Source organism: Magallana gigas, chromosome 3, assembly GCF_963853765.1.
Source record: "Magallana gigas chromosome 3, xbMagGiga1.1, whole genome shotgun sequence".
NCBI classification, from domain to species: domain Eukaryota; kingdom Metazoa; phylum Mollusca; class Bivalvia; order Ostreida; family Ostreidae; genus Magallana; species Magallana gigas.
In genome coordinates, this window is record NC_088855.1 from 47,767,283 (window position 1) to 47,793,409 (window position 26,127).

At 36.8% G+C, this 26,127-nt stretch overlaps 3 protein-coding genes and 2 long non-coding RNA genes across 5 annotated transcripts; 2 read left to right on the plus strand and 3 right to left on the minus strand.

Moving 5' to 3' along the window:
- Window positions 1–772, minus strand: LOC109619179 (uncharacterized). Its single transcript, XR_004604286.2, has 3 exons — window positions 570–772; window positions 254–362; window positions 1–116 (listed from the first exon to the last, which is right to left on the minus strand). It is a non-coding gene; the product is annotated as an uncharacterized lncRNA (long non-coding RNA).
- Window positions 773–1,183: 411 nt separating this feature from the next.
- LOC105332022 (protein unc-93 homolog A) lies at window positions 1,184–3,630 on the plus strand. Its single transcript, XM_011434445.4, has 3 exons — window positions 1,184–2,387; window positions 2,628–2,895; window positions 3,043–3,630. The coding sequence occupies exons 1-3, from the start codon at window positions 1,497–1,499 to the stop codon at window positions 3,267–3,269; spliced, it is 1,386 nt and encodes a 461-aa protein (XP_011432747.3). The 5' UTR covers window positions 1,184–1,496; the 3' UTR covers window positions 3,270–3,630.
- Window positions 3,631–3,969: 339 nt separating this feature from the next.
- On the minus strand, window positions 3,970–25,626 carry LOC105332028 (solute carrier family 15 member 4). Its single transcript, XM_011434459.4, has 8 exons — window positions 24,894–25,626; window positions 24,461–24,641; window positions 24,120–24,246; window positions 23,593–23,773; window positions 23,366–23,491; window positions 22,861–23,113; window positions 22,330–22,425; window positions 3,970–5,896 (listed from the first exon to the last, which is right to left on the minus strand). Exons 1-8 carry the CDS (start codon window positions 25,470–25,472, stop codon window positions 5,478–5,480), a joined length of 1,962 nt encoding a protein of 653 aa, XP_011432761.3. The 5' UTR covers window positions 25,473–25,626; the 3' UTR covers window positions 3,970–5,477.
- LOC117681256 (uncharacterized) lies at window positions 12,702–17,250 on the minus strand. The gene is made up of 3 exons (XM_034444773.2): window positions 17,099–17,250; window positions 16,400–16,723; window positions 12,702–16,276 (listed from the first exon to the last, which is right to left on the minus strand). Exons 2-3 carry the CDS (start codon window positions 16,713–16,715, stop codon window positions 12,768–12,770), a joined length of 3,825 nt encoding a protein of 1,274 aa, XP_034300664.2. The 5' UTR covers window positions 16,716–16,723; window positions 17,099–17,250; the 3' UTR covers window positions 12,702–12,767.
- On the plus strand, window positions 20,333–21,818 carry LOC109619974 (uncharacterized). The gene is made up of 2 exons (XR_010712313.1): window positions 20,333–20,867; window positions 21,279–21,818. It is a non-coding gene; the product is annotated as an uncharacterized lncRNA (long non-coding RNA).
- Window positions 25,627–26,127: the final 501 nt, after the last annotated feature.

Genomic DNA, 26,127 nt, shown 5'->3' on the forward strand with positions numbered 1-26,127 from the left:
TATTAGTGTGACAGTTACCGAGGGTCAGAGAAGAAGAATAATTCCTTCTTTGTATTCTCTAGTTGAAATTATCATTTATTTTTTAAGTTACACTTGATGCTTCCTTTCACATGTCTCTGTAAAAGAAAAAAGAAAAAGATTAATTTCACAAAGAAACTCTAATACACACACGCATACACATACATGCACTCTTTCTCAAATTTATCTTATTATCCAATGTTCCAAAATTTCGGTTACATGTGTATGTACTGACACTTTGGACTGTAGAAGTCTGCTGATACGACACAAGAACGGGTTGTTAGTACAGGGACAAGGTGCCGTAACGCACTGAATATCTGAACAGCGAAGCAGAGCCATGGACCCTAACATTAAAAAGATGTGTCTGAATTTCACTACTTTTTCATTAATAGAAAAAGGTAAAATGTATTATGCACATTTCTATTATTGTACAGCACTTTATAGTTATCTTAGAATTAGAGTTAGCGCTTTATTTGTGTTTTGATTGTATTATTTTATAATATTAATTCTTATTGTACAAAAAATTAAAAAGGAAAAGAAAAAAAACATACCTTCTGTTAGATTGGCTAAAAGGAGTCCAATAACGACCACAGAGAACACACAGATGAACCACTTCATGTCTTTTTGTCGTTGAGATAATAATTGGAGAATCATATATATACTGCGTAGTAGAAACAAATATATATACTAGTATACCCCGGGGAAAATATTTCCATTGGCTAGCAACGTGTCAATATTTCATTAGAATTAGGGCGCAATGGTTAATTGTTAATCATTTTTCTGGTATGAATCAGTATAGGGATATATAATGACACAATTTGTGTTACAAAGGTTGTTTCTACAAGTGATATAATTTCATTTATTTAAATATATTTGATAAAAGAAGAACTCGTATGTTGCTCTATCTGCGTGCGTGCGCGCGCGCGATAAAAACGAGCACCTGCAATGGACCTATAAACAAATATGCAATATCAATACTACGTTGATTGTGTATACATAACTAATATACATGTAAGTTATCATGTCATTATCTGGTTAAATAAATATCGGAATGTTGGTCAAGCCGTATTGTTTTGTTTCACAATTCTTAAATGTATATCTGTTTACATTTCAGAAGCGCACGTCATGGTTTTTTTTCTAAGCCATCATTGAACTTTAATTGATAGTAATGAACTATGATCACTTCGTGCTGTAATACTATCGACACATCCATTCACTTCAGACGCGGTACTTACAAGGGTGACTGAGGGTCATCAGTCAAAGTACTGTGGTCCCTTGTATCTTTTCAGCCAGCCTTTGGTCAGTCCCAGTGGGTATTCTGTCCTTGTCCTACGGCCGTAACAGGCCATCCCTCTTATCCTAGATAATCAAATACAGTGGACACAATCTATCAGCCGCGATATGACAACAATAGTGAAACTGATGCATTGTTGAGATACCCGAAAAACAGGGCTTTGAAAAAAACGAACACTTCCACCATGTTAAAAATGACTGACGAAGGTTTGGTAACTTATGAAGAAGGAGAGGCCAAACCAATAAAGAAGAGGCTGTTGTTGAATTTTGCGTCAATCTGTATTATGTGGGTGTTTTCCTTCACTGCTTACTCGGGGCTGCAGAACTTGGAGTCGAGTTTGAACCCCGGTGTGGGAGTGTATTCGCTTGCAGCTTTGACGGGCGGGGGACTTGTATCCTGTCTGTTAGCTCCCGTCATCATTAGCTACATTGGATGTAAAGGTGCTCTCATCATCTCATGGATTACTCTGTGTGTTTATGTGGGCGCCAACTATTATCCTGCTGGCTATGTTCTTATCCCCGGGGCTGGGATCGAAGGTCTGGCTACTGGACTAATGTGGACGGCTCAAGGCGCTTTAGTGACATCCATTGCAATGGAGTATGCTAGAATAACACAGGGGGCGTTCGATGATATTCTCAGCAAGTTCTTTGGAATTTTCTGTGCTGCATTCCAGAGCACACAAATTTGGGGAAATCTTATTTCTTCTCTCATCCTTGTCAACGAAAATAGTTCATTGAATTTAACTACACCTCCAGAATACTGTGGGAAAAATTTCTGTCCATTAAGTATTAAACCTGAGACAAAGAATGTAACTAAGGCAGGGGTACATCCTGAAAGCAAAATAGAGATTATTCTGTTGAGTGTTTACATGGGTTTCTCTGCTGTGGGTCTGTTAGTCACGTGCATAATGCTTCGACCTATGAAACAGGAACACAATGGACCGACGGAATCATTCAAATCCAAACTAGTGTCCACTGTCCGTCTGCTTGTCACCAATTCTAATATGGCGATGCTTGTTCCATTTTACCTCTGGACTGGTTTAGAGCAAACGATAGTTTTTGCCGAATTTACAATGGTAAGCATCCACGGCCAGTAAAGTTTCAAATTTCTTTTATTTCGTATTCTTTGGAGAAGGATTTGAAAAAATGAACAATAGACACCTACTCATTGTTCTATCTACTGTTTATATTTTATTGACCCTTATAGTATTCCTCTCTAACTGCCTTACCAAAAGTGTGATTACAAAAAATCGCAAGTCACTTGTTCAATGATGGCAAAACAAAGTTGAAGGCATCTTCTTTAAATACCTTTTCAGGCGTATGTGAATTGTGAGATTGGGATAGAGTGGATAGGATACACCATGATTTGTTTTGGTGTCGCCAACACCATTGGTTCTCCAATCAGTGGCGTCCTCGGCAAGCGTGTTGGCAGACCCACGCTCTTCATCGTCGCCACAGCTCTAAACATTTCGGCTCTTGTTGCGATGGAACTTTGGCATCTAGCCAGGAAGCAGTTAATCGTATTTTTCGTTATTCCCGGGATCTGGGGGCTAGCTGATTCAATCTGGCAAACGCAAAGCGCAGGTAAATGTGGAATTGATTCCATATACCGGTTTAATAATACTTGCATCACAATCAGTTTCTTTTCATACCTATTACATGCATAATGGTCTCATGTTCATGTCATATGGCATAATAATGTATAAATTGTTTGAAATGTTCCTTTTGCAGCTTTGGTTGGTCTTGCGTTCTCAGACAAACGGGAACCGGCCTTCTCCAACCTCCGCATGTTTCAGGCGCTGGGCTTTACCGTGGGCTACCTATACAGCAACCACATGTGTGAATACAAGAAACTATACATCGCGGGTGGCGAGCTTATCTTCTCTATGATTCTAGTGATGGCTGTAGAATTCAGACTCAAGAGAGACGCCCCAAAGAAAGACAATCTAGTTATATAATTTCTGTCAATTATTTTTGAAACTCGAAACCTACTTTTATTCCATTATACGGACAATACGGGTATTGTATTTAATGTATATATATGTAGAAAAACAATTAGTGCTAACTTACAAAATAATACATGCTTTAATTTGCAAAAATTGTAAGGATCGTTGATTAGTGTTTTCTAAACTTACATCGTATTTTAATGCTAAAATCTACTTCGTTGTATAACAGTTTCCGATTGCGACTTCGGTGTCCGTTTTTTTATTATCTTTTTTACTGTCTTGTCGTAACATGAACTTCGGGACTTCAAGCTGTTGAACATATCGTCTTGGTGACATGACGGATTCAATCTCTCCGAAAAAGGTTAACGCAAAGGAAATAATTAACATATTTCTTCTTATTTTTTCTTGTTCACAGTAGGCAGTTAACTTAATATTAATAAAATACTTACTGGTAGGGTGTAATCGACCATGGTGCATATATTTTCACAGTAAAGACTCATAAAATTAATACAGCGCAAAATACAAGATTTTTTCACAACTATTTAAAGTGATACTTTTTTAAAGGAAAAGGTTGTAAACACAGCATATATTACTAGATTGAAGGAATTGTCCAGAACACAATCTTTGTCCCTAGAGACCTTGCATTGTGCACATTTTTAAATTTCTTCAAATTCTCCATTGCTTCCAACTTTCAATCATTGCCATGATCAAATGAGATTGAGCAAGATTTTAATACTGTAGTTAATATACATGATGACAATGAATGTCGTAAAAAATGAATGCAATTATTATAAGCATATTAGATTATGTTGTAAAAGAATAAAAATGCATGCTATACATGTATATCAAATACTGTGGATTCATTCAATGGTAACTAAAGACATGTAGTAAAAAAAAAAATTCTGTTCTTATTGATTTTCATATCAACAACAATATTGGTGAACAGCGATGATAATGAAACCACAGTATGTTGAAGTGAAAATGTTTCATGAATAAACATTATAATATCTGAAATTTTGAAAAGCATTGATAATGAGTATACACATTTCTATACCACAAAGTACAAAAGTTCAGGTTCCTTGCGTTAGCTTTATCAATACGGACGCATTTTCCACAATTTTTATTACATTTACTTCCTTTTCCTATTGAAAAATAACCTAATATGTCATCAACAATAACATAAATCAAGTAGAAGGAAATATTTACAAATTTTTCATAAAAGTCAAAAAATGGCAAAATTTGAAATCGGAACCTTTTTTTTTTTTAATATTTAACCTATAAATGCCGGATTTTGCATTGCTCTTATTCATAATAAACAAGCGTAATCGATTAAGGTCAACAATTTTAGTTGCACAATATTTTAAGAAGGAACTGTATTACTTTCCCTTTTGTTATCTACCCACATTCCTTTCAACTGATAAACTTAATAATATCAAATTACAAAATCGAATAACGGAAGCAAATGTAATATCAATATTAATGTAATAACAACAAAAATATTTTGTACACTAACATATTACATTAATATTGACACAATCATTATTCATAACATACATCAACTCATTTCAACAACTATTGAACACTCAATGGTTATGATGCAAGGTATATGACCTTTTTATCATAACCCTAATTATGCACAATTAATGAGTTGCGTATTGCCATTCAGCATCTACATTATTATTGGGAAGATAAAAAATTGCCTAAACCAAGCCTAAGTTCATACTGAGAAAGTAATTAACAGATGGTAGTCAGCACAATATCAGTCTTCAATTTCTAAATACCTCTACAAGAACATAATAAATGCACTGCATACAGTCAAATAACTGCATGTACAAGTCTCTGTAATATATCTTTTTGTAATGTCTATGCAGGATTTATCTTCTGTGAATTGACAACTGAGTAATCAATTACCCACTGTTAACTCATTAACTATTTATGCTGCAATCAGACCAAAGTCAGCAGTAGTTTTATTGTTAACTCTAAAACGAAACCCACTGGAGGATTCTTTAAGGCACAATGGCTCTCTGGCAAAAGAAATAACTCTTGAATTGTAGTAACTGTAAATGACTCCTCAAAATATTTCCAACACATTGCCATGCAAGTTATGTGAAATGGTGTGCACTTTAATTCAATTTTTTTTTTTTAAATATTATAATCACATAGGAATTTTTTCTTATAAGAATGATCATAGGTTAATGAACTTTAGATTGAAAATCAGCATCAGTCTTCACTATTCACTCTGCGACTCGCAGATCTGCTAACATTTCCTCTCCTTCCGTTTGTGAAAGATTTTTCCGTTACATTATCAAGAGTTGAGGTTTTAGTCACCGGCACCAGATGCTGACTAAGCTTCAGTATCTTGGCTACGATAATAAACACAAACATTCCAGTAAACTCAAGGACAGCTAAGAAAAAGAAATAATAATCAAGATGGCAGGCTTTTTTACTATGAGTCCCAGTAGTATTGCAGCCCATACGACAGTTGATATTGCCAAAGTCTTCTTGAAAGAACCAGGTATCTTTGAAGGCAAACATGGTTCCAGTTCCCAACAGACTCCCGATCCCAGTGAAAAGATAGAAGAATCCCATGATGATCCCCTTCATAGACTTGGGTGCCATTTGGTAGGCAAATTCCAAAGCTAGAATGATAGACAGATTGTTTTCACATGGGGATTTGGACTGTTGTTTTTTTAAGTTTCCCTTACGAAAAGTATGCGGAAATCTTGTGACAAATAGGGGTCTATCTGTCGACGAGAGGATTTATAAATAAACATTCATTTCATATATTATTAATTATATTGTACATTTTTGTAATTATAGTTTCATAAATAAATCGTATTCATTTCTCAAAAAGGAAAAAATAGAAGTTTATGCACAGGGGCCTGTGTACAAAACGCAAGTTCATCGGAGAAAAATAACGAGAGGGGACGCCATTTTGGATACCGCCTCGCTTCATTAGCTGTTTTCTTTTTCTTATTGTTAAACTATACGTTCATGTATGCATCGGTTTTGTATACATGATTTCTTCATTCATACATGTAGCTCACCTCTACAGAAATCATAATTTTAGTACGGTAGGTGAGATTTCTGTGAGTTTTATTTTTTGTGGGAGATGTCATTGATCGAGTTGTCGATATTGATTGTTTACGCGAGAAATAGACAAAGTTTCTTGATATACATTTAGGCCTATACGTAAATGGATAAAAAAAATACGGAGATGGGATCTTACAGAAATAAACAATAATTAAGGAAAACGTTTTTGCCTGCTTTTATAACCCAGTGTAATATAGAGTAAACAACCTTAGAAAGTTGTGATCAGTTACTGCCGAAGAAACAAACTTCTTGTGCACCACAGTTTTACAATAATGAACATTCCGAGTCGTTAGGAACGCCAAAAACCAAGACTGTTGTAGATTTTAATAAATAAACACCTTTAACAGATTTATTTGAGCTACAATCCTTACTTAGTTGTGTTAACAATGTTTACACGTCGATCAATTTGATCGTCATTGCCGACTTCATCGTCGCTTTTTCGGCAATATCATCGTTTTTTATCCGTACTACCTGTACGACTGAATAATAAGATTCTTTTAATTTAGTCAACATGTAAAAATAAACAACTTACATGGTGAATGAATGTCAAAATTTAAAGAAGATAATGCTAATCCTACAATTTGTTTACAATCAGCTGTTCGAAGAAGGTCGCATGTGACGTCACTGTACCACGTGACACGCTATCTAATTAACGAGTTTTTAAACGATCGGGGCTATAATTTAAATTGATATTATGGCTAATTACCGCTTTTATACCGTTAACAAACTGTTAGGAGTAATTATTAGATACACAAGGAAGCCAAAAAATGTAAAATGTCGTATACTTTAGATACATGCGATATGTCCTTTAAGTAGTCCTAGAACCAATCTAATAAACGATTACAGTACAGCATTATTTAAGTGACTTTTATTTACAATCAATCTTAAAGGGGCATGGTTACAATTTTGGTCAAATTATTTTTCTGATTTTAATATTTGAAATGCATTAGTCAGACATTTTTAATAGGAAACCAAAATTTGAATGTCATTTGTTGAGTTATACGCGATCTATAGAGACTACAACTCTTTGCTATGTAAATAAAGCTTTTGTTTACATTTTGAATGTTGATGTGAAAATTCCATTTTTAGACCTAAAATGAATGTGTTGAACGCTAAGAACTGTTTATTTATGCTTAAAATGAAAAGAAAATAGACAAATCAGTTTGAAAAAGACATTTTACGGGTATATCGAACCTATGTAAACAAAAAAAGAACACGAGCCTTGCATGTTTATATGACGAAAAATTGTGAGCCCAAACAAAACAAAGTTATCTGAATTAATACATATTAACTTAATCATAAAATACAAAACTGCACAAAACAGTAAACTTAGTAAGTACATGAAACTACTGAACCAAATTTAGCAATATATGCATGAACCTTCACAAGTAGTATTGTATAAAAATGAAATCTTCACAAATCATTGTATAGAGGATAGTAGTGTAAAAACCAGAGTTCTACGCCAGATGTTTTACTATAGGCTCCTCAAGGCTCCTCTGAGGAGCCAATGACGTCATCCATAACCATAGCAACACATACTATTGATAACGGTGGAAGGTGGGAAACCCCATGATGTCATAGGCATTGAAGATAAAAGGGAATTTATAGGGGGGGGGGCTAAACAAAAGAGCTATTATATTCAACAACAATAGGAAGAGTAACATTAGTTGGCAATTGATAACGGTAGAGGGTGGGAAATCGCGTATTGAAGATCAAAGGGAATCTATAGGGGGGGGGGCTAAACAATAGAGCTATTATATTCAACAACAATAAGAAGCGTAAAACAAGTTGGCATTGAAAAAGGTAGAGGGTGGGAAAGTGGGAAATCCCATGATGTCATAGGTATTGAAGATCAAAGGGAATCTATAGGGGGGCTAGACAATAGAGCTATTATACTCGACAGCAATAGAACGATCTTAAATTAGTTGGCAATAGATCTATTGTCCTCTATAGAGTCACATAACAACCTTGGAGGGATCGAAGGGTGTCATAAGACACCGATCTATCATCATCGATTCTTGAGGGTTGGTATACAATAGACCTTTTATTCCCATAATCAAAAGAGTTAAAGGTATATTAGTCATGCAAGACATTATACGGGTAATGACACGTTTGAAACAAACGAGTAAACACGGGTCATTTAAACCCTCGTTTAACAAGATATTTAAAGGTAGCTTTATTTATCCGAGACATCATACAGGTAAGGACATGTTTGAATCGAATGAGTAAACACGGGTCTTCAAACCCTCGTTTTACAAGAGAGGATAACACAAAATCTCATATTCTTTACTGTTTTCTTTAATAGAATAGATTAAAAAAAAACTGTACTTTCAGAATGAATGTGAAATGTTGAAAGTATAATATTTTTTTTTAATCATTATTCTAAATAGAGTGCACTAGAATACATGTGCAGTATGATCACTAAACTCTTCTTTAAAATGCATTTGTAAAATACTGGTAAATCTCAGGTAAAAAACCAGACTATATAAAATAAAAACACAATTCACACCTATTGTTTTGTACTGAATTTTCAAATGTATGCAAAACAAGAACACACCCTTAAGTACCGTAATAACACAATGATATACCACAGTGTTTATAGTCAACCATTGTATTAATTGTAGTAAAAGCCTATACTAATGTGTAGTATAAGTTCAACACAAATAAATACAGTCAACTATGTATAAACGGTTTTCTGTTTATAATTTACATAATTAAAACTGTTTCTTATTTAATGGATGAATAAAAGTTCTTTATTTTTAGAACACAGAGATATTTACGCAACCGTAAAAGATGGTTAACGATGATAAAATGTACTAGAAAGGCTTGTAAAAATTGATAACTTTATATCAGAATTAATACTCCTGTCGAAAATACATTTTTCCTTCAAAAACATTAATCATCTATACTTAGATTAAAAAAAAAATTCATTGTTATTTAATCGATTATTTTTGAAAGTAATCGACACCATCCCTGCACCATGGAGATGTTTTTTCTCTGATTTGAATCTATAAACACGACGAATAACAACACATGTTTTAGATTTTTCATATTTATTTTCTTTTTATAGAAATTTACAATAACAATAATAATAATAATAATAGTTAAGTAATATATCATCAAGGATATCCTTTCATATCATCTGCATTGACCCACGAATTAAACTTTGTAGGCCAATGTAACCATTTTACAAGGTACTGTTTATTACGTCCACGACCTTTGGTTCTTAATATTTTTTCCACTTTAAATTCGTCATCTTCACGAACGTCCACTTTTTGGAGTTCCGCTTGGTAAAAGGTTCCTTTAATCTCATCGTTCAGATAGTCTTTAAGTCTGTATACGGGTAATCCTCCTCTTAGGCGTCTCTCCGATACCACGAATATTTCTCCAGACCACTTCTCGTCATATTCGCGGGTGAAAACGTTCCGCAGGTGACTGATGCGCACACGATCTCCCACTTTGAATCTGAAGGGTTTTCTCACTCGTTTAGGCTTAGATATTACGGGTGCCTTCTTGGGCCAATACATTCTCCACCAGACGTCCGTCTCCTTCGCCTTTGTCACCTTATCAGGAGGCATGCCGATTGTTCTGTGATACGTTGCGTTATAGTTGGCGGCAAAGTCGTGTAGGTGATCCACGTAACGATAGGATTGTTGGTAGGTGATATATCGATACACTTTAGCCTTGATCGTTTTAATCACCCTTTCTACATAATTGGCCTTGGTTTCTGTGTTCTGGGCGTACAAGTGCTCGATATTCCGGGTGTTCAGAAATTCGTTGAAGACTCGGGCTCGGAATTCCTGTCCTTTGTCGGTACGAATTCGGGTAGGACGTCTACCGTCCCGAAGAATATGTTCAAAGGCTGAAGTGACACTTTGGCCTTTCTTGTCCTTCAGAGGGCGCATCCAAAGAAACTTGGAGAATATGTCAATAACCACCAGAACGAAGGCAACCCCGTCGTTCTGTTTGGCGTATTTCGACATATCCATGAGATCTGCATCCCACTGGTCGTCAATACCAAGGGTGACGACTCTGTTTCTCTTAAAATGTCTTCGGACTCCTCTCTGTAGACTGTAAGCGTCTTGCCTCTGTAACCATTTCCTGATCTTATATTTGCTTAGAACGTATTTTCCTTCTTTGCGCACATATCGATACAGTTTGTCCGGCCCGGAAAAACTTCCGGCATTCACTGGATTGTAATACACTTGCTTGAGATACTTCTCCCAAGACATGCTTCCTCTTTGTCGGACATCAAAGAAATGAAGCCTCCACGTAACCGACCCTATTATATAACGTTTGATCACGTGATCGTAAATGAGATGTACAACAAGACATACTTTTTTTTCAATTTTTATTCAAACAAAAGCTATGATACATAATATCTCGTTTAGACGGAAAAACAGTTTCTCAAAAGACATTTAAGCTTCTTCAGATTCATCACTGTCCTCTTCTTCCGTTTCACTATCTCGTTCATCGAATTCCATTTCGTCGTCCCACATTTCGTCGAGGAGATGACGGTTTTTATTCAGGGCCATTCTGATGGATTTGCGTTCGCCGTAGCCTCTAGACTGGAAATCCGAGACGTCATCCATGATGGTGGCATGTATGGAACCATGCTTTAAATCTAGAATGTATTGGATGAGATCGGCGTATCCAGTAACAAATGTTTGCAAGTCTTTTGACTTCATCTTTGCTTCGGTCTTCTCTCTGGCCTTTTCTCGAGTCAATCCCTCTTTGATGTATTTGTTGTATTTCTTGTTCCATTCTGTTTCGTTCTTCTCTCTGGCCTTATCCATGAGAGCATTAAAGACGTCATGTTCCTGGTCATCTTCATCTTCCTTCTTCTCCGGCTTGAAAGGGGTCCAATCGGACTGATCCTCCTCCATTTCAACATCATCTCTCCTTTTTTCGTTCTCTGGGCACCATCTTTTCACATGTCTTTGAAGGTCATGCATATTTTCAAAGACCAGACCACAATCGTCACAGGAAGGCATATCTTCAAAATCAGGTGTCGTGTGTTGAAATTCCGACTTTTCTGTTAACAATTGTTGGGGAAGAGGAATTGGCTGGTGATACGTCTGTTCGGTAGGGATGTCTCTTGGAGAATGAGGCACATTCTCTGCTTCTAGCTGTTTTATAGGATTCAAGACGTCAATGCGCATGCGCAGATGTTCGGATGTAGTTGGTTTCAAATCAACCAACAAATATCCATAAGGTTTGGAAGTGGCTTCTTTAAAATGTCTTAGCAGGTGTTGAGGGTTGTCGGGATACATCTGTCGAGCCAAGGTCATGACTTGTTGTCTGTCCACGGGGTTATTAAACAGAACCAAGTAGTGACAATTTCTTCTCTGGGTGGGATCTTTGTTATAGTACAGATTTTGATTGATAGCCATGACCGATAGATTTCTGTGGTGACTACCCTCGGTAAACAATTCGTTGATTCTAGAATCTTTGGCTGCTGTCGACATGAGATCGTCTAAAATCACGAGATTCCTCGTTCCTGGGTGAACAAACGAATCTTGCTCCAGGTCTAACGGAATACCCTGTATGAATTCGACTGAGGGATACACCGTAGATTTGATGATGTCGTATAAGGGTTGCCATCGCTTATAGAGCCATAGAATTCTCTCTGGGGGAGGGGAAATCTTGCTCATACAATGTTGCAACAACGTTTTCACGAAATACGTTTTGCCCGAGGAGGTTGGTCCCGAAACGTTGGCCGTAAAAGGGTGTTGAAACATAAACTCTTGCTGTTGCTGCTGTTGCTGCTGCTGCTGTAGTTGGTGCTGCTGCTGTTGCTGCTGCTGCTGCTGCTGCTGCTGCTGCTGTTGTTGTTGGTGCTGCTGCTGTAGTTGATGCTGCTGCTGTAGTTGGTGCTGCTGCTGTAGTTGGTGCTGCTGTTGTTGTTGCTGCTGCTGCTGCTGCTGTAGTGGATGGTGTCGCTGCTGCTGTTGTTGTTGTTGCTGCCGCTGCTGACATTCTATGTGTTTGTGTTTTACATGACGGTTCAGGTCGTGTGGCCAGACGTAAGCGTTCGAACAGTGATTGCAAGAATACATGTTGGTCCTTTAGCGTCCTCTCGCATAATGGCATACGTGACCGGAAGGTCCAGTTTTATAGACGAGATCTCGTCGGTGATTGGTCCATTACACTTTTTATAGCAACCAATTAGGTTAAAGTTTCTGGTAACTTCCGATTCCGGCATCAAAGGTCACCGGACACCTTTAAGCTCCGAATACTAAGGATCCGGAAACCTAATGATCCGGAAACCTTAGGATCCGCGGGGGCCCCCCCGGAGTCCTTAACTAAGATTCAACGACAATATTTTTTTTCATTCATTTATTCACTATTCAGCATTACAATAAGTATAGCAATAACACATACTTTACAAGATATACATGATAATAGACATCTTCATTATACAGGAGATGTCTTACAATGACCATGAGCTAAGGTGTGAATACCATCCTCTAGAATATGCCTTTTGTCGTCAAAGGGGCTCAGGCTGGTTTTGTTTAGAACGATGGTGAATATTTGATGATTAAAGGATCTAAACGTCGCCATCGACTCCATCTGAAACTCTCTGTTCAATAGACACTGTCTATAGTTCTCGTGTTGTATGTTTGATTGCACGACCACCTTACTCACTCCTTTAGCTCTTTTCTTTTCTTCTTGACAAACGTTTTCATTCTTGTTTTGAGTTTCGTAAACAAAACTGTACATTTTGGGTTTAAGGCCAACAAATTCTCGCATGACATGACCTTGACATTCATCCTTCATTTTCCCGAGTACTTTCTTTTTTTGATTACTATGAAGAAAATGGGTGTCTGGGTAATCACTAAAATCAAAAGAATGGTGGTCTTCCTTCATGTCGACATACACATCCTCGGTAGATATGTCGTAACATAAAGAGTCCGTATCTGTGAAACAGAGAGCTGCACGCCCACCATACCTTTTCTTGATGTAGTTGTAATGAAATTCATACATCAATACCTTGGAAAGTTCCAGAATGGAAAATCCCACGTAAATGGGTCGATTTAGAACCAATTTTGATTTGGTTAGTTCCACAGAGGCCAGATCTTCATTGAAGATCTTGAAGGATTTAAATCCAGGTTTGGCCGAGAGCTTTGAAAGCCTTTTCTGGTGGTGAACGAGTTGAATGTCCACTCTTTTTCGCAGATTTTCCATGGTTTTGCCGAACACACTATTATTCATGAGTTTGAAAAAATCTTTTTCAAACTCGTTTTTTGCAACTTTTCGCTTGCTCGTATTGAAATCGATGTAGGCTTTTAGCCAGGGACTCTGCTTGAAAGACAGTACCCGGTGAATTTTAGTAAGCCTCATCCCCAGCGCGAGGTAGAGTTGCAAATTCCGATAGTGAACGACATAATTCTTCTTATCAAAAAGATTGGGGACTAGCTTGGTACAAGAACCTTCCTTCATTCCAAGCTTGGTCAAAAGATCTTTCTGATAACTCGAAAGCATCGCAGGCTCAATTTTGAAGGATTCGGGAGCTAAAGGATAGTCGCTATGGCTGTCGTGCAATGCCAAGGGATAGTCTAGATCGACTTCAAAAACGTAACCAGTGTCTCCCTCATGGAGGATGGCATTTATGTCGAGAGTCTCTCTTTCTTTAGTCGTCAGCCAACAAAAATCATGAGTGGGCAGTGGCTGACACATGGCCCACCCGTACAGATTGTTGGCATCTAAATACATCAAATAGTTTGAGGGTTGCCTTGGATCATAGTCATTGAGATAGGGGTTGTTTGCTTTCGCATACCTTTTTGAAATCATGGCTATGCCTCCTCTGAGCCCCTTTTCCACAAACAGATGCATATCCGGGTCGGTCAACAACTCTAGTTCAACCCCTGTCATCTTTAAGGCAGCCTGCCAAGCCAGTCCTGGAGCCGTATAAAAATGAGCCGCATCGAGACCATACATGTCAATGCAAAGGTCACGAAAATTCTCAAACACGTCTGCTAACAGGTGAACGTCTGTCTCCATGTACAGATCGTGATACTGTCCTAGATTTTGAATGTTAAAGACATCCCAAACCCGCTGTGCATGTAAGTAATCCTGGTCGGACACGGTTTTGCCATCTAAATCATTGTAGAAAGCCTGTTGTGGTGGCAGTGACGTCTCTTCAAATCGCTTGACGGAGTTCATGTAACGGTAAGGATACACGCCCTTTCTTCTGAGAAGTTGGAGCTTGGTCTGCTGGTTTTCGGGATGGGTGGATGCGACGTAACCTTTGAGATGAGGAAATTTATGGATGCCCTCTTTGGCTAGATTGGTGGAAAGTTTGTCTAGAGAGGCAGACATGAATTGAAACGTATCCACGAAATCTAGCCTGCCCAACGAAAACGAAATATACTTCTCGTGGTTCTGGGGGATGCAGTTAATCTTTTTATGTTTAAACTTGCCGATGGCATTCATAATGTGGTGAGCGTCGTAGCCTTTGAGGTTGTGAAAGAATACGGGAATTCGCTCACGTAACCGATAATTCAGATTACAGGAACTATGAGCTGCACCACGAAATTTTCCCGTCACATGACAGTGATCACGAACGGTATCGTTCCTTAGTTTTCCGTGGCAGATGTGACATAAAGTCGCTTCCCGTAAAGCTTTTGTCTCTTCCTCGGACAATTCCATGGGTTTGGGATTGCGCAACATGTTCAAAAGGCGCCCCTCGAGTTTGATCATATGGTCAACGAACACGTCAACGGCCTCGTGGCCACGATAGGTCACATGATTTTCTGTGGTCTCTGGTGAAAGTCCTACGACTTTATATGTAAATCCGGAGGGTGCATGCTTCGCTAGCTTAATGGTGGACGACTTGCTAGGGTCCGGTTGGCATCCGTATTGCCTCTCTAAGATGCATTCGAAATCTGCGTACACTACAAACGGCACTCTGAGTTGCTTGGAGACGTCGGAGAACTTTAGCCATTTCTCTTCCTCACTCGGCATCTCGGTCCTCTGGGCGCCATGGACCTGACAGTAAGGTAGGTGTTTTTCTAAGAGTTTCTTTTTGGTGAATCCATGGAGACAATAGTAACAGTAATGATACTGATTATTATCTCCATTCTGGTCTCCCATGAGTCTGTTGAAATTTTTGATCCAACAGTAATGTGAATTATCTCCTCTGTCAAGGACGAGAAGATCAACATGTTTTAACCCTCTCTCTCTGGTGAGATGGAGAGGGTAGACTTCATTCTTATCGTAGCCGAAAACATTGATGGATAATCCATTCTTTTGTTCAAATTTTGGGATATCAGACACGCGGACGGGAAAGGTCATGTCGGTAAAATCCAATTCTTCTTGAAAAGCAATGTAGTTGTTCAGCCTATTTGGATGCCCATGATGCCCCGTTGTAGGATGAAGAGCAGCCAACACCGACCACATGAAGCACTTTTGATCGGTATTCTGGACATTGATGATGGCTTTCTTGCTGGCGAGTTTAGCTGGTAACGGAAGGTAACTGGAACCTTTGATCGGGTTGTACTGGACTACATGAATGCTCACTCCGAGGACTTTGTCCAGCGCCCAGTTACTCCCTTCTCTTTGATATTCAATGAAAGAGTTCACAATCTTCATAATACTTTCCCTCAGAGCATGCTCGATGTCTTGATTGTTTAATACTATGTGGCAGCGTCCGTGGAAGTGAGGCTCTGCAACTTCCACTTGATCCCCTCTGGTCTTGGTGAAACGCACTTGTAAGGTGAGGTAAAACTTCATTCTTTTTCGTTTGGTGCGTTCGTTCTGCAGGACAGATCTCACTTTCTCTTCTTTCGATTTGAGAAATGTCAAAGGGTCATATTTGGTTTGATCGTCAGCCGATATGGATATCTTTTTCAGGTTCCCATGAATAGCTTCTTCTGAAGTGATGCAGTCTTCTCTATCATTTCTTGTATCACCAAATTGAGAACCTGTGAAAATAAAAGCCCGTTTCCGTTTTTATTCAATATGCATATCACTCATATATTCAAAAAATAGGTGAGAGCAATTTGATATGCATAAAAAAAACCAAAAAAAACCGTTTAAGTACTTACCTTGAGGGTCATTTGGTGGTATGCCACTCCCCACTTGATTTTGAAAGTTGGGGCACACATTTTCTTTTTGGATGCTTTCTTGGATTTGTGAGTCGGTTAATAGTTCAGAACCAACTATCGGTGGAGATCCTTGATATGGAATTCTAATATGATTCCTTGTATGGCGTAGATAATTATCCCTTCTGTTGAAACGCCTCCCACAGGTAGAACAGCTGAAAGTGTCTACATGGTGGGTAGTTCTTCGATGTCGATGTAAATTCGATTGACGTGTGAAGCTTTTGCCACAATCTTCACAGGTAAACTGAGAAACAGGCATGATGTTGTCTGTAAAATATGAAATTACATGAAATTAATTATCATTAAAAAATCCCTTTTAATCTAACACATTTTATGTATTTGAAGGTATGTATACAAGTAATATCAACCACAGTTTGTTTACGTTGTAAAATTGGTTACTCATTCGTTAAATGAGGATCGGGGCCTTTAAATTTACGACTGAAACCTATTTCTACAGTAAGAATGACAACACTGTTCAACCACTCATCTGGAAAAAAAACCCCAAACGTTAAACAAACTGTTCAAGATTTTATAATACCTCAAATGACACAACGATTAAGTGATTGTTTTAGAATGCTCATTTTAATTATGTAAAAAAAAAAATGAAATATAATATGTATATAATTAAAAACAAAATCCTACCTTATACAGATATATTATCCAAATCCAACGGAAACACAATATGAACTTCTTTGAAACTCTACGGTGTTACTTCTTCCGCAACTATGATGCAACTGATTTAACACTGTAGATCTCATTAATTTATACAAGAAAAATATCTCCATGGTGATATTATATAAACAAGTTGTCTGATTGGTTCGGATAAGCAATTTTCCGATTGTAAATTATAAACCATTTATTTAAAGATCTTTATCGATAGATTGAAGATCAAAAAGAATCTATAGGGGGAGTAAACAGTAGAGCTATTGTACTGAACGACAATAGAAAGGCCTAAAATAGTCGGAAAATCCGTTCCAGGGTATTGTTCCCAGAGAACTGTAAAATTGTCAAATCATGGTGTCAATGGAATAAATTAATGGGCCCGGAAATTCCGAGTCAATGAGGGTGTTTAACATCTAGGTAACTATTTCATTTCATTTTATTCAGGTAAATATATCACAGAATGTCATGATTACATATAAAAATACATCAAATTAAAAAAAAAAACCAGACATTATCACAGCACTATATAAGTTCATAAGAATCAATTTGTTCAATACTTTTATTCCATAGATTACATGACATACTAATAAAAGTTATTACCTAAGGATAGCCCATGAAAGCCTTGTTACAAGCTTTATTCCAGTGGAGTCCTTATATAACAGGTAGGTTAATAACAACAAAAGTCGCTACATCATTAGCATTCCAACGGTGTATTGAGATTCATTCAATCAGATGATGTAAGACCATAGTAATGGAAACGATACGACTTTTTTTTTTAGGAGTGATGGAGTCTGCAAGTTATATGACACAGATCCATATCTATGGTTATTTAGAATATTACACCTATGTTTGAGTTTACCTGTCAAGACCCAATACGATATTTCTTATGTATTCCTAAATTAAATAGCGAACTTAGTGTGCTTGATTGATCTTACTACTTCTTCATCAGACAGCCAAGGAATTTTGATGCCTCATGTGTATTTTTTCGATCTCTTCAACGAAAGAAAACCTTACAGAAAACTGACGGGAAAATATGAGATTTTGTGTTATCCTCTCTTGTAAAACGAGGGGTTGAAGACCCGTGTTTACTCATTCGATTCAAACATGTCCTTACCTGTATGATGTCTCGGATGAATAAAGCTACCTTTAAATATCTTGTTAAACGAGGGTTTAAATGACCCATGTTTACTCATTCGTTTCAAATATGTCATTACCCGTATAATGTATTGCATGACTAACGTACCTTTAACTCTTTTTAATGTAACTATTGTCCCCTTTTGATTATAGGAATAATAGGTCTATTGTATACCCACCCTCAAGAACCGATGATGATAGATCGGTGTCTTATGACACCCTTCGATCCCTCCAAGGGAGTTTTGTGACTCTATAGATGACAATAGATCTATTGCCAACTAATTTCAGATCGTTCTATTACTGTCGAGTATAATAGCTCTATTGTCTAGCCCCCCTATAGATTCCCTTTGATCTTCAATACCTATGACATCATGGGATTTTCCACCCTCTACCATTATCAATGCAAACTAATAGCTTTATTGTTAAGCCCCCTATAAATTCCCTTTGATCTTCAATATCAATGACATCATGGGATTTCCCATCCTTACCGTTATCAATGCCAACTAATTTTACTCTTCCTATTGTTGTTGAATATAATAGCTCTATTGCTTAGCCCCCCTATTAATTCCCTTTGATCTTCAATACATATGACATCATGGGATTTCCCACCCTCTACCGTTATCAATGCCAACTAATTTTACTTTTCCTATTGTTGTCGAATATAATAGCTCTTTTGTTTAGCCCCCCCTATAAATTCCCTTTGATCTTCAATGCCTATGACATCATGGGATTTCCCACCTTCCACCGTTATCAATTGCCAACTAATTTTACTCTTCCTATTGTTGTTGAATATAATAGCTCTTTTGTTTAGCCCCCCCCTATAAATTCCCTTTGATCTTCAATGCCTATGACATCATGGGATTTCCCACCTTCCACCGTTATCAATAGTATGTGTTGCTATGGTTATGGATGACGTCATTGGCTCCTCAGAGGAGCCTTGAGGAGCCTATAGTAAATATCTGGCGTAGAACTCTGGTTTTTACACTACTGAGGATGCCTATAACTTTAATCTTCTTTTTAGTCATCATTGCTCATTTGCTGTTTATATATCTATGAAGTCACTTAAATGACCTAATTCCTGCAAATTTGCAAAAAAATGAAAATACTCTCTTTTTTTCTCCATATTTTGCATTCGGAAATATAGAGCGCAGGTCTGCTCAAGTGCGATTTTAACATAATATGTTTTTCTTCCGATAGTTATACACATTATATTGAAAAATGGTACTTGAGCAAGCCTGCGCTCGATGTTTCCCAATCGAAAAACCATAGGAAAACACCCATATTTTGCTACAAAACATCAATTTATCAAAATAATGCAATCTTTATGACGTCATTTCTACATTATGACGTCACTGTGGTGATAATCTCTTACACCTTTATTTCCAATATGATTTTTACTATCTTTCACCTTATTTTTAAAGCTCTTTCTAAAACTTTGATTTCGGGGGGTAAAAAATGCATAAAACCGCACATAGGCCTTTAACAATTTATGAAACTTCACAACCAAATTTAGCTATGTAAGTAATTTCAAATTTAGCCGTGTCAATAACTTCACAGCCAAATTTAGCTTTGTAAGTACATGCAATTTCACAACCAAGTTTAGTTAGACATCAATTTGACAAGGGCTTGGACTTTAGGAACCCGTACCAAACATTCTAACAAATGCTCATGAGCAGCTCATGAGAAGCACATGAGAATCTAGTAAGAAATGTATGCAAATTAGGTTGGAATTCATTTTGCTCATGTGCAGATTGTTAGTCTCTGTTAGGGAGGAAAATACTAACCAAAATGCACATGTGCAAAACTTTGCTCACCTGATTGCTCATGAGCAAAATTCTATTCGAATTGCTCACGTAAGCAACAGGCTATACAGATACATTGACGGTAGATTTTTTTTCTAAGTTCAACTTTCTCACGTGAGCAAGAGGTTAGGAAATTGGACTTAGTCAGTATATGCAGTATCAAAGTTAAATCAAAATGAAAGAAAAAAAAAATTAGGTCCTTTTTCCTCACGTAAGCAATTGCAAAATTTTGTTAACAAGTACATAATTTTGACACTCCCTCCCCCACCCCATTTTTTTTCGTGAACACCAAACTGTCAGGTTTTTTTTTTTTTTTGGTAACGTTATATTCTTTTTTTCCTAAATCGAATTATCACTCAACTTACTATTTAGATATGAGAATCTGACAAAACCGCTTGATATTGTGATTTTTCGTACGCAGTTTGTTTCTACTTTTACTTTTGTTTTAATGTAAAGTTACCCGCTAGTCTGGTTCTCGCTCCCGCCCAAAACGAAGTAAATAACGCAGTGGCGGGGGAACCAGTCTAAGCTACGCGCGCGCTCATTGGTCGATTAAATGCCAGCCGCCAATTTTCATATTCGATTCCGCCATGTTGTCTACCATCACAGATGACGGTGAAATGAATTAAAAAGGGAATTATCTGATTCTGTACGGTACTACCGGTTGATAAGGTTAAAAACTACGTTGTCAATGGGGTATTCGTCTATGGAGTGTTTTAGTGTTAAAAATCCACGGCTGAACAGAGGAAGAATCTGAATGAATGAATCGAGTGACGACACCCCTTGCATCTTCTGTATGAGCACTTCATTAAGTAAGTTGAGCATTAACTTGTTAAAATGTATTCTTTGAATCACTTGAATGGCAGTTAAACGTGTTTGTAATTAGAATGTTGTCATAGCATCTACCTTTAAAACGGGGTTAAACAATTTACAACTGACCATCGGGCAAATACCGGTGTCTCGAATGTAAAACACTCGTTATTTTTTTTCTTTGACATTTTACTTGACAATAATTTTTGAACAAATAATTCTAACTACATTTTTTTATTATTAACACTGATTAACGATTTTATGACACGAAGAAAAGAGCTCATGTTTTTCTTGTGTAGAATCTGATAATATTAATAGTTGCAGTATTATATAATGATTTTCTTAAAAACTTCTTGAAATATGAAAACTTTTAACAATTTCACTGATATCAAATTTATTTATCTTTCCAATAGGCTTGCCTTGAGTTGCACAGACCTGAAGAAAACCATGAAAAGCTCGCTGATTTTATGAATGATGCAACAAAAAAAGTGGAGACGTAATTTAAGTAATGGAGAAGTTATACATGCTGAAGTCTGGTTGTGTCAATTTGGATATTATTGTGATGTTCTGGTAGTCAGCTGTTTGTGTGGTTTACAGTTTATGTGTGAAATCAGAGAGCATGTGAGACACGAGACTGTCAAAGAAAGGACATTTGGAATGTTGGAGACGAATGCCTCGATCGATTGTAATGCAGCCAGTGTTTGTGCAGCACTTATGAACTACTTTGTATGGTTAAATTGAACTTTGCCTACTGTGAACTGTGATTTTTTTTCCAAGTCCGTCTGTGTGCTACACTGCTTTGTGTGATCAAACTGCAATACAAGTTTCAACATGCCAGCATTTATTATTGGTAAACTTTCTAAAGATTTATGTAAATGTAATGTTAAACAATGTATGAAATTGTATTTTTAAAATGACTGATGTAAATATATATTGATGATTTTAATTTCAAATTTTGTTCATTGTCTTTGAAGTGAGCAACTGTTGCACATGAGCCTCATGAGTCTCATAAGCCTCATGAGCCTCATGTGAGCAAAACTCTTGGTGAGCCGATCTATTCCTCACGTGAGCAAAAAATGCTCGTGTGCAGAATTTTTCTCACGTGAGCATTTTACCTAATTTGCATGTTAAATTGCACATAAGACTCACATGAGCAACTCACGTGAGGAAATCTTGTTAGTCCTCACGTGAGCTGCTCATGAGCTAATTGTGAGAATGTTTTGGTATGGGAAGTTGTGTCAAACAGCAATGTGACTTATGCCTGTCTTTTTCATTGATGGCCGCTCGACCAATAGCCCTTTGAAATCTACATGATTTGTCTGGCTTTTGAGCTAAAACTACCAATCTGTGAATATTTAACTTCACCGGTGTCATTTTAAACTTGTTTAGATGCAAGAAAATGAAGAAATAGATAGCTATGTCCTACTGAAAGTACAAGATCTTGTTAAAATGGTTGGAACGCACCTGCCACACTAGTAAAAACTTCACTGATTCCAATCAGAGCGTACTGTGGGATCTGCCAAAAAACACTCATGTCTGCCGCCCTATAGACTGTGTGACCTACAAGTATTAATACCTAAATTGAATATCTATCTTATTTTTATCTTTAATATAAAGGGTAGAAATCACACATTTGCATGCTCTAACCTCTGTTCAGCAATAGCCTACTCTTTAAATATACTTATATACCCAGGTACTTAATTATTTCTATAGATAGTTATCACATGAAATTACTATGACTTTATTTAAGCCTTGACAATATATGTTTTAGTAATTCTAAATAGTTCCCGAGTTTGATGCACGATGCACAATGCTTAAAAACTAACCTGATAGATTAATCTTCAGTGTAATTATTGCAAGTGAAACAATTAACAAATAAATTTTACATGAAGTTGTACATGAAAAATTAAAAGAATACAGGTGACAGATTCATGGGGAAGATGACTATAATCATGTCTAAAATTATTTGACTACCTAATTTAGGGTTGATAATACCTATGGTTTGATTGATTGTATAACTACAGCATTCCTCATTTGGAAATTTCCAGACCGCTTTCAGTCGAAAAAGTTCCACAATGCCAGCAACAAGGACAGCAATGGTTGCAAACATCATTCCCACACTGATTCGGCATACTATTCCAACATGCATGTCACGCTTCTTTAGGTAAGGGTAGATGACTCTGTCAAACAGCGGCAGGAGAATGATTAAGAAAACCACGTCAAACAGCGAGAACCATGCTGCCACTAACTGAAAGAGATCACCATCAATTAATCTATAGCATCTAAATTAAGATCTGATGAAATTAAAAAGCAATCATTTTTGTTTGCTAACGGGCTCATGTACATTGAAATCAAAACCAAACAATATGATTGCAAAACTATAACAAATTCAAAGTACTTTAATTAATTTTAGATTGAGAGATCTCCTCTCTTTGTTGTAAATTAAGACATATCTAATTAGGTAATACCTGATACACAGAATGATTTATGAATTACTTACTGTTGATTTTTTTGTTGATTCAGGCGAATAACTTGAAGAATTCATATCATGGCATATTTTATATTTCTCAACATTTGAAATATCCAGTTTCATATGTAAACCTTGGAGCTCAAAAGTTGTCTGCATCTAGAAGGGTAAATGCACATTTAAACAAAAAAACAAAACTGCAAATCCCTTTCATGAGATCACCAAACACTCAGTTAACTGAATTCCGGTCATGTACTCACCTGAAAATACACCATCCAGTAGGGCAAAAGCGTCAAAAACACACAGAGGATCTTCAGAAGTTGTTTGACATCTTCCACTGCTGTTTCATGAAAACTTCCACCATAACGGCACTTGGCTTTATCCAGGAAAGATGGGGAATGCTCTGTGGACTTCAACTCCGGAATGTCCGATGAATCTGCACTATAAGCCCAAAAACAATCATTAAGTGTTGCATAACATTTCATTGTTGATATTAAAGTCACTGTATATGAACAATTTCCTCCAATGCAGAGATAGAGGGCTTTTTCGGGAGTACTGTATACAGGGAAATATTCACCCCTGTTTTATTTTCAGCCGTTTTGCCCTCTTTGCCAGTGGCCGATTTAAGACTGGGCGAATTCCAATGTCTCAAATTATCCCTCTTTAAAACAACTTTGTTAGGGCAAATTCAAGACAGAGCAAAACCGTTTGCAAATGTAGAAGGGCGAAAATAACATGAGGCAAAAATAACCCAGTATACAGTATGTCTACAGACTATAATGCTCACCTGATGTGTTCAACATTGTTCTCTCTCTGTCTGTGCAGTGTCCGTCTTTGGCACGACTCAAACAAAATTTTGAAAATGTTTGTCAAAATACTTCCTGTCTTTGGAAGATACACATAAGACCAACATCCTAAAATGAAATTACAATTCTTTTAAAATATATTAAACTGTAAGCAACAAAGCCATACTATATATCCACATTTTTTATTCAAATTTTATTAGCATGATTTTTATTCCATGTACAGCATTTCAAAAAGTGCCCCGAAGAAGATGTTCAAATTCAGCAAATAATTGAATACCGTAAATGTTTTAGTCAACAGAAAATAATAATAATGTTGAATTACCTGCTATGAAAACAAGGCAAGATACACCTAAAGAAATATTGGAGGAAAGGAAACCAAGGAAGAAGCTGATATCCTGCTGAACATAGGTGACGCCTGACAAAGCCACAAGAGTCCCTAGATTTATAGACCAGTAATACCAGTTAAAAAATGCCAAGCTTGTCTGTGGACCTTCTCCTCTGACCTGAAAAATCATTTCTTTTCTTTATCATAGAAAAAAATGGACTTAGTTTGTGTAACCTTGTCTGGTCCTCAACATGCTATGTTACAAAGTGCTGTTATCATCTTCTAAGGATATAGTAATTTTTTTCTTTCATAATTTCATATTTGGAATTATAAATCAAATATTTTTGCAAGGAAATAAATGTATCCTTTCTGTCAAATGATTTTAAATGGTTGATGTGTGTATCATGGACAAGGAAGCTAATATGCTTACTTGGTCAGCCCCAAATGGCGCAATTACTGATCGAAAAATTCCTGATCCAACTGAAATAATGGTTAAAATCCCAAAAATTAGACCAGCACAGTTCTCTTCAATCAATGATAGTTTGCTGCTGGCATCACTGATCATGCTCATCTTATCACCTTTTTTTTCATCATTATCACGTCCACAAATATTAGGTAGACCTAACTCTGTTGAATTTAAAAGTTTATTCTTCTCTTCAAATGTAACCACAGGCAAAAAAACGTAGCCAACAAGATAAATCACAAAAGCTAACAGAAGTGTTTTGAATTTCCCAAGCAAGGTATCTGCAATGATACCTCCCAGAAAAGATAGCACGTATGATATTCCCAGGAAAATAAAGGTACAATAGAGGGCATTGTAAGACCTCCATTCGAAAGGATCGCTGTTCAAAAATAAAACAAGATTTCCAGTCAAACTGTAAAAGGCAAGTCTCTCTAAGGCCACAGTTAACAGAATGGAACCTTGGGCTACTTTCACTTTACGAGCATTTCCTGGTCGAGATTCGCTCTCGCTTCTTCGCTGAGGCAGCAAGCTCCTTCTTTCATCCATTGTTGTATTGCACTTTCTGTTTACGTGTTCTTGCCTTTATCCTCATCCATTTGTCGCTCTTGTTGTCGTTTTGTGTATCATGGTGATTTCAGGCGCAGGGCTTACCCCTCTGTTTGTAAACATCATCAGATTGTCACATGACGATTAAATAAGTAAGTTGTGCCACATATAATTCGATTTCTCACGGAGAGAACTTATCTTGATTATATGTTTAAAACAGAGGTAACAATGATCAATTGTTGTAAGAAATTTTATAAACAAATCATCAATTAAATTTAACTTTTGAGGAAACTGGCTAGCGTAACATTTATTATATTTTTACTTTAAGATGAAAAGAGCTGCTCCGGATCAGATGGGCAATAAATAACTAAAACCAGCTTAAGAAATCTGCATTGTCACAAAAAGTTGATTTTTTTTAACAGACAAAAAACGTGTAAATTTATTAGTTAATTCAAAAGTTCTATTTCAGGCATGCAGTTTTCTACTTGTTTTACGCTTCGTTTTGAGCACAAATATCCAATTTCTATATTGTTTTTTTCATATTCAGTTTTGTTGAAATGTGGTATTTCTATTTAGTGGTTATAAACAAAAAACATAACAGAAACTTTTTTTCATATTTTTGACGACTGATATTCGAAGTTTGGTCAATCGGCGT

Bases quoted from the DNA above. Each gene is read 5' to 3' on its own strand.
- LOC105332022 (XM_011434445.4), top strand. From the start codon at position 1,497: ATGTTAAAAATGACTGACGAAGGTTTGGTAACTTATGAAGAAGGAGAG. The intron at 2,388-2,627 runs GTAAGCATCCAC...ATACCTTTTCAG, and splicing joins TTTTTGCCGAATTTACAATG to GCGTATGTGAATTGTGAGAT. The intron at 2,896-3,042 runs GTAAATGTGGAA...TTCCTTTTGCAG, and splicing joins CTGGCAAACGCAAAGCGCAG to CTTTGGTTGGTCTTGCGTTC.
- LOC117681256 (XM_034444773.2), bottom strand. From the start codon at position 16,715: ATGCCTGTTTCTCAGTTTACCTGTGAAGATTGTGGCAAAAGCTTCACA. The intron at 16,277-16,399 runs GTAAGTACTTAA...TTATTTTCACAG, and splicing joins ACCACCAAATGACCCTCAAG to GTTCTCAATTTGGTGATACA.
- LOC105332028 (XM_011434459.4), bottom strand. From the start codon at position 25,472: ATGGATGAAAGAAGGAGCTTGCTGCCTCAGCGAAGAAGCGAGAGCGAA. The intron at 23,774-24,119 runs GTGAGCATTATA...TTGGGCTTATAG, and splicing joins AACAATGTTGAACACATCAG to TGCAGATTCATCGGACATTC. The intron at 22,426-22,860 runs GTATTATCAACC...TAATACTTGTAG, and splicing joins TACAATCAATCAAACCATAG to GTCACACAGTCTATAGGGCG.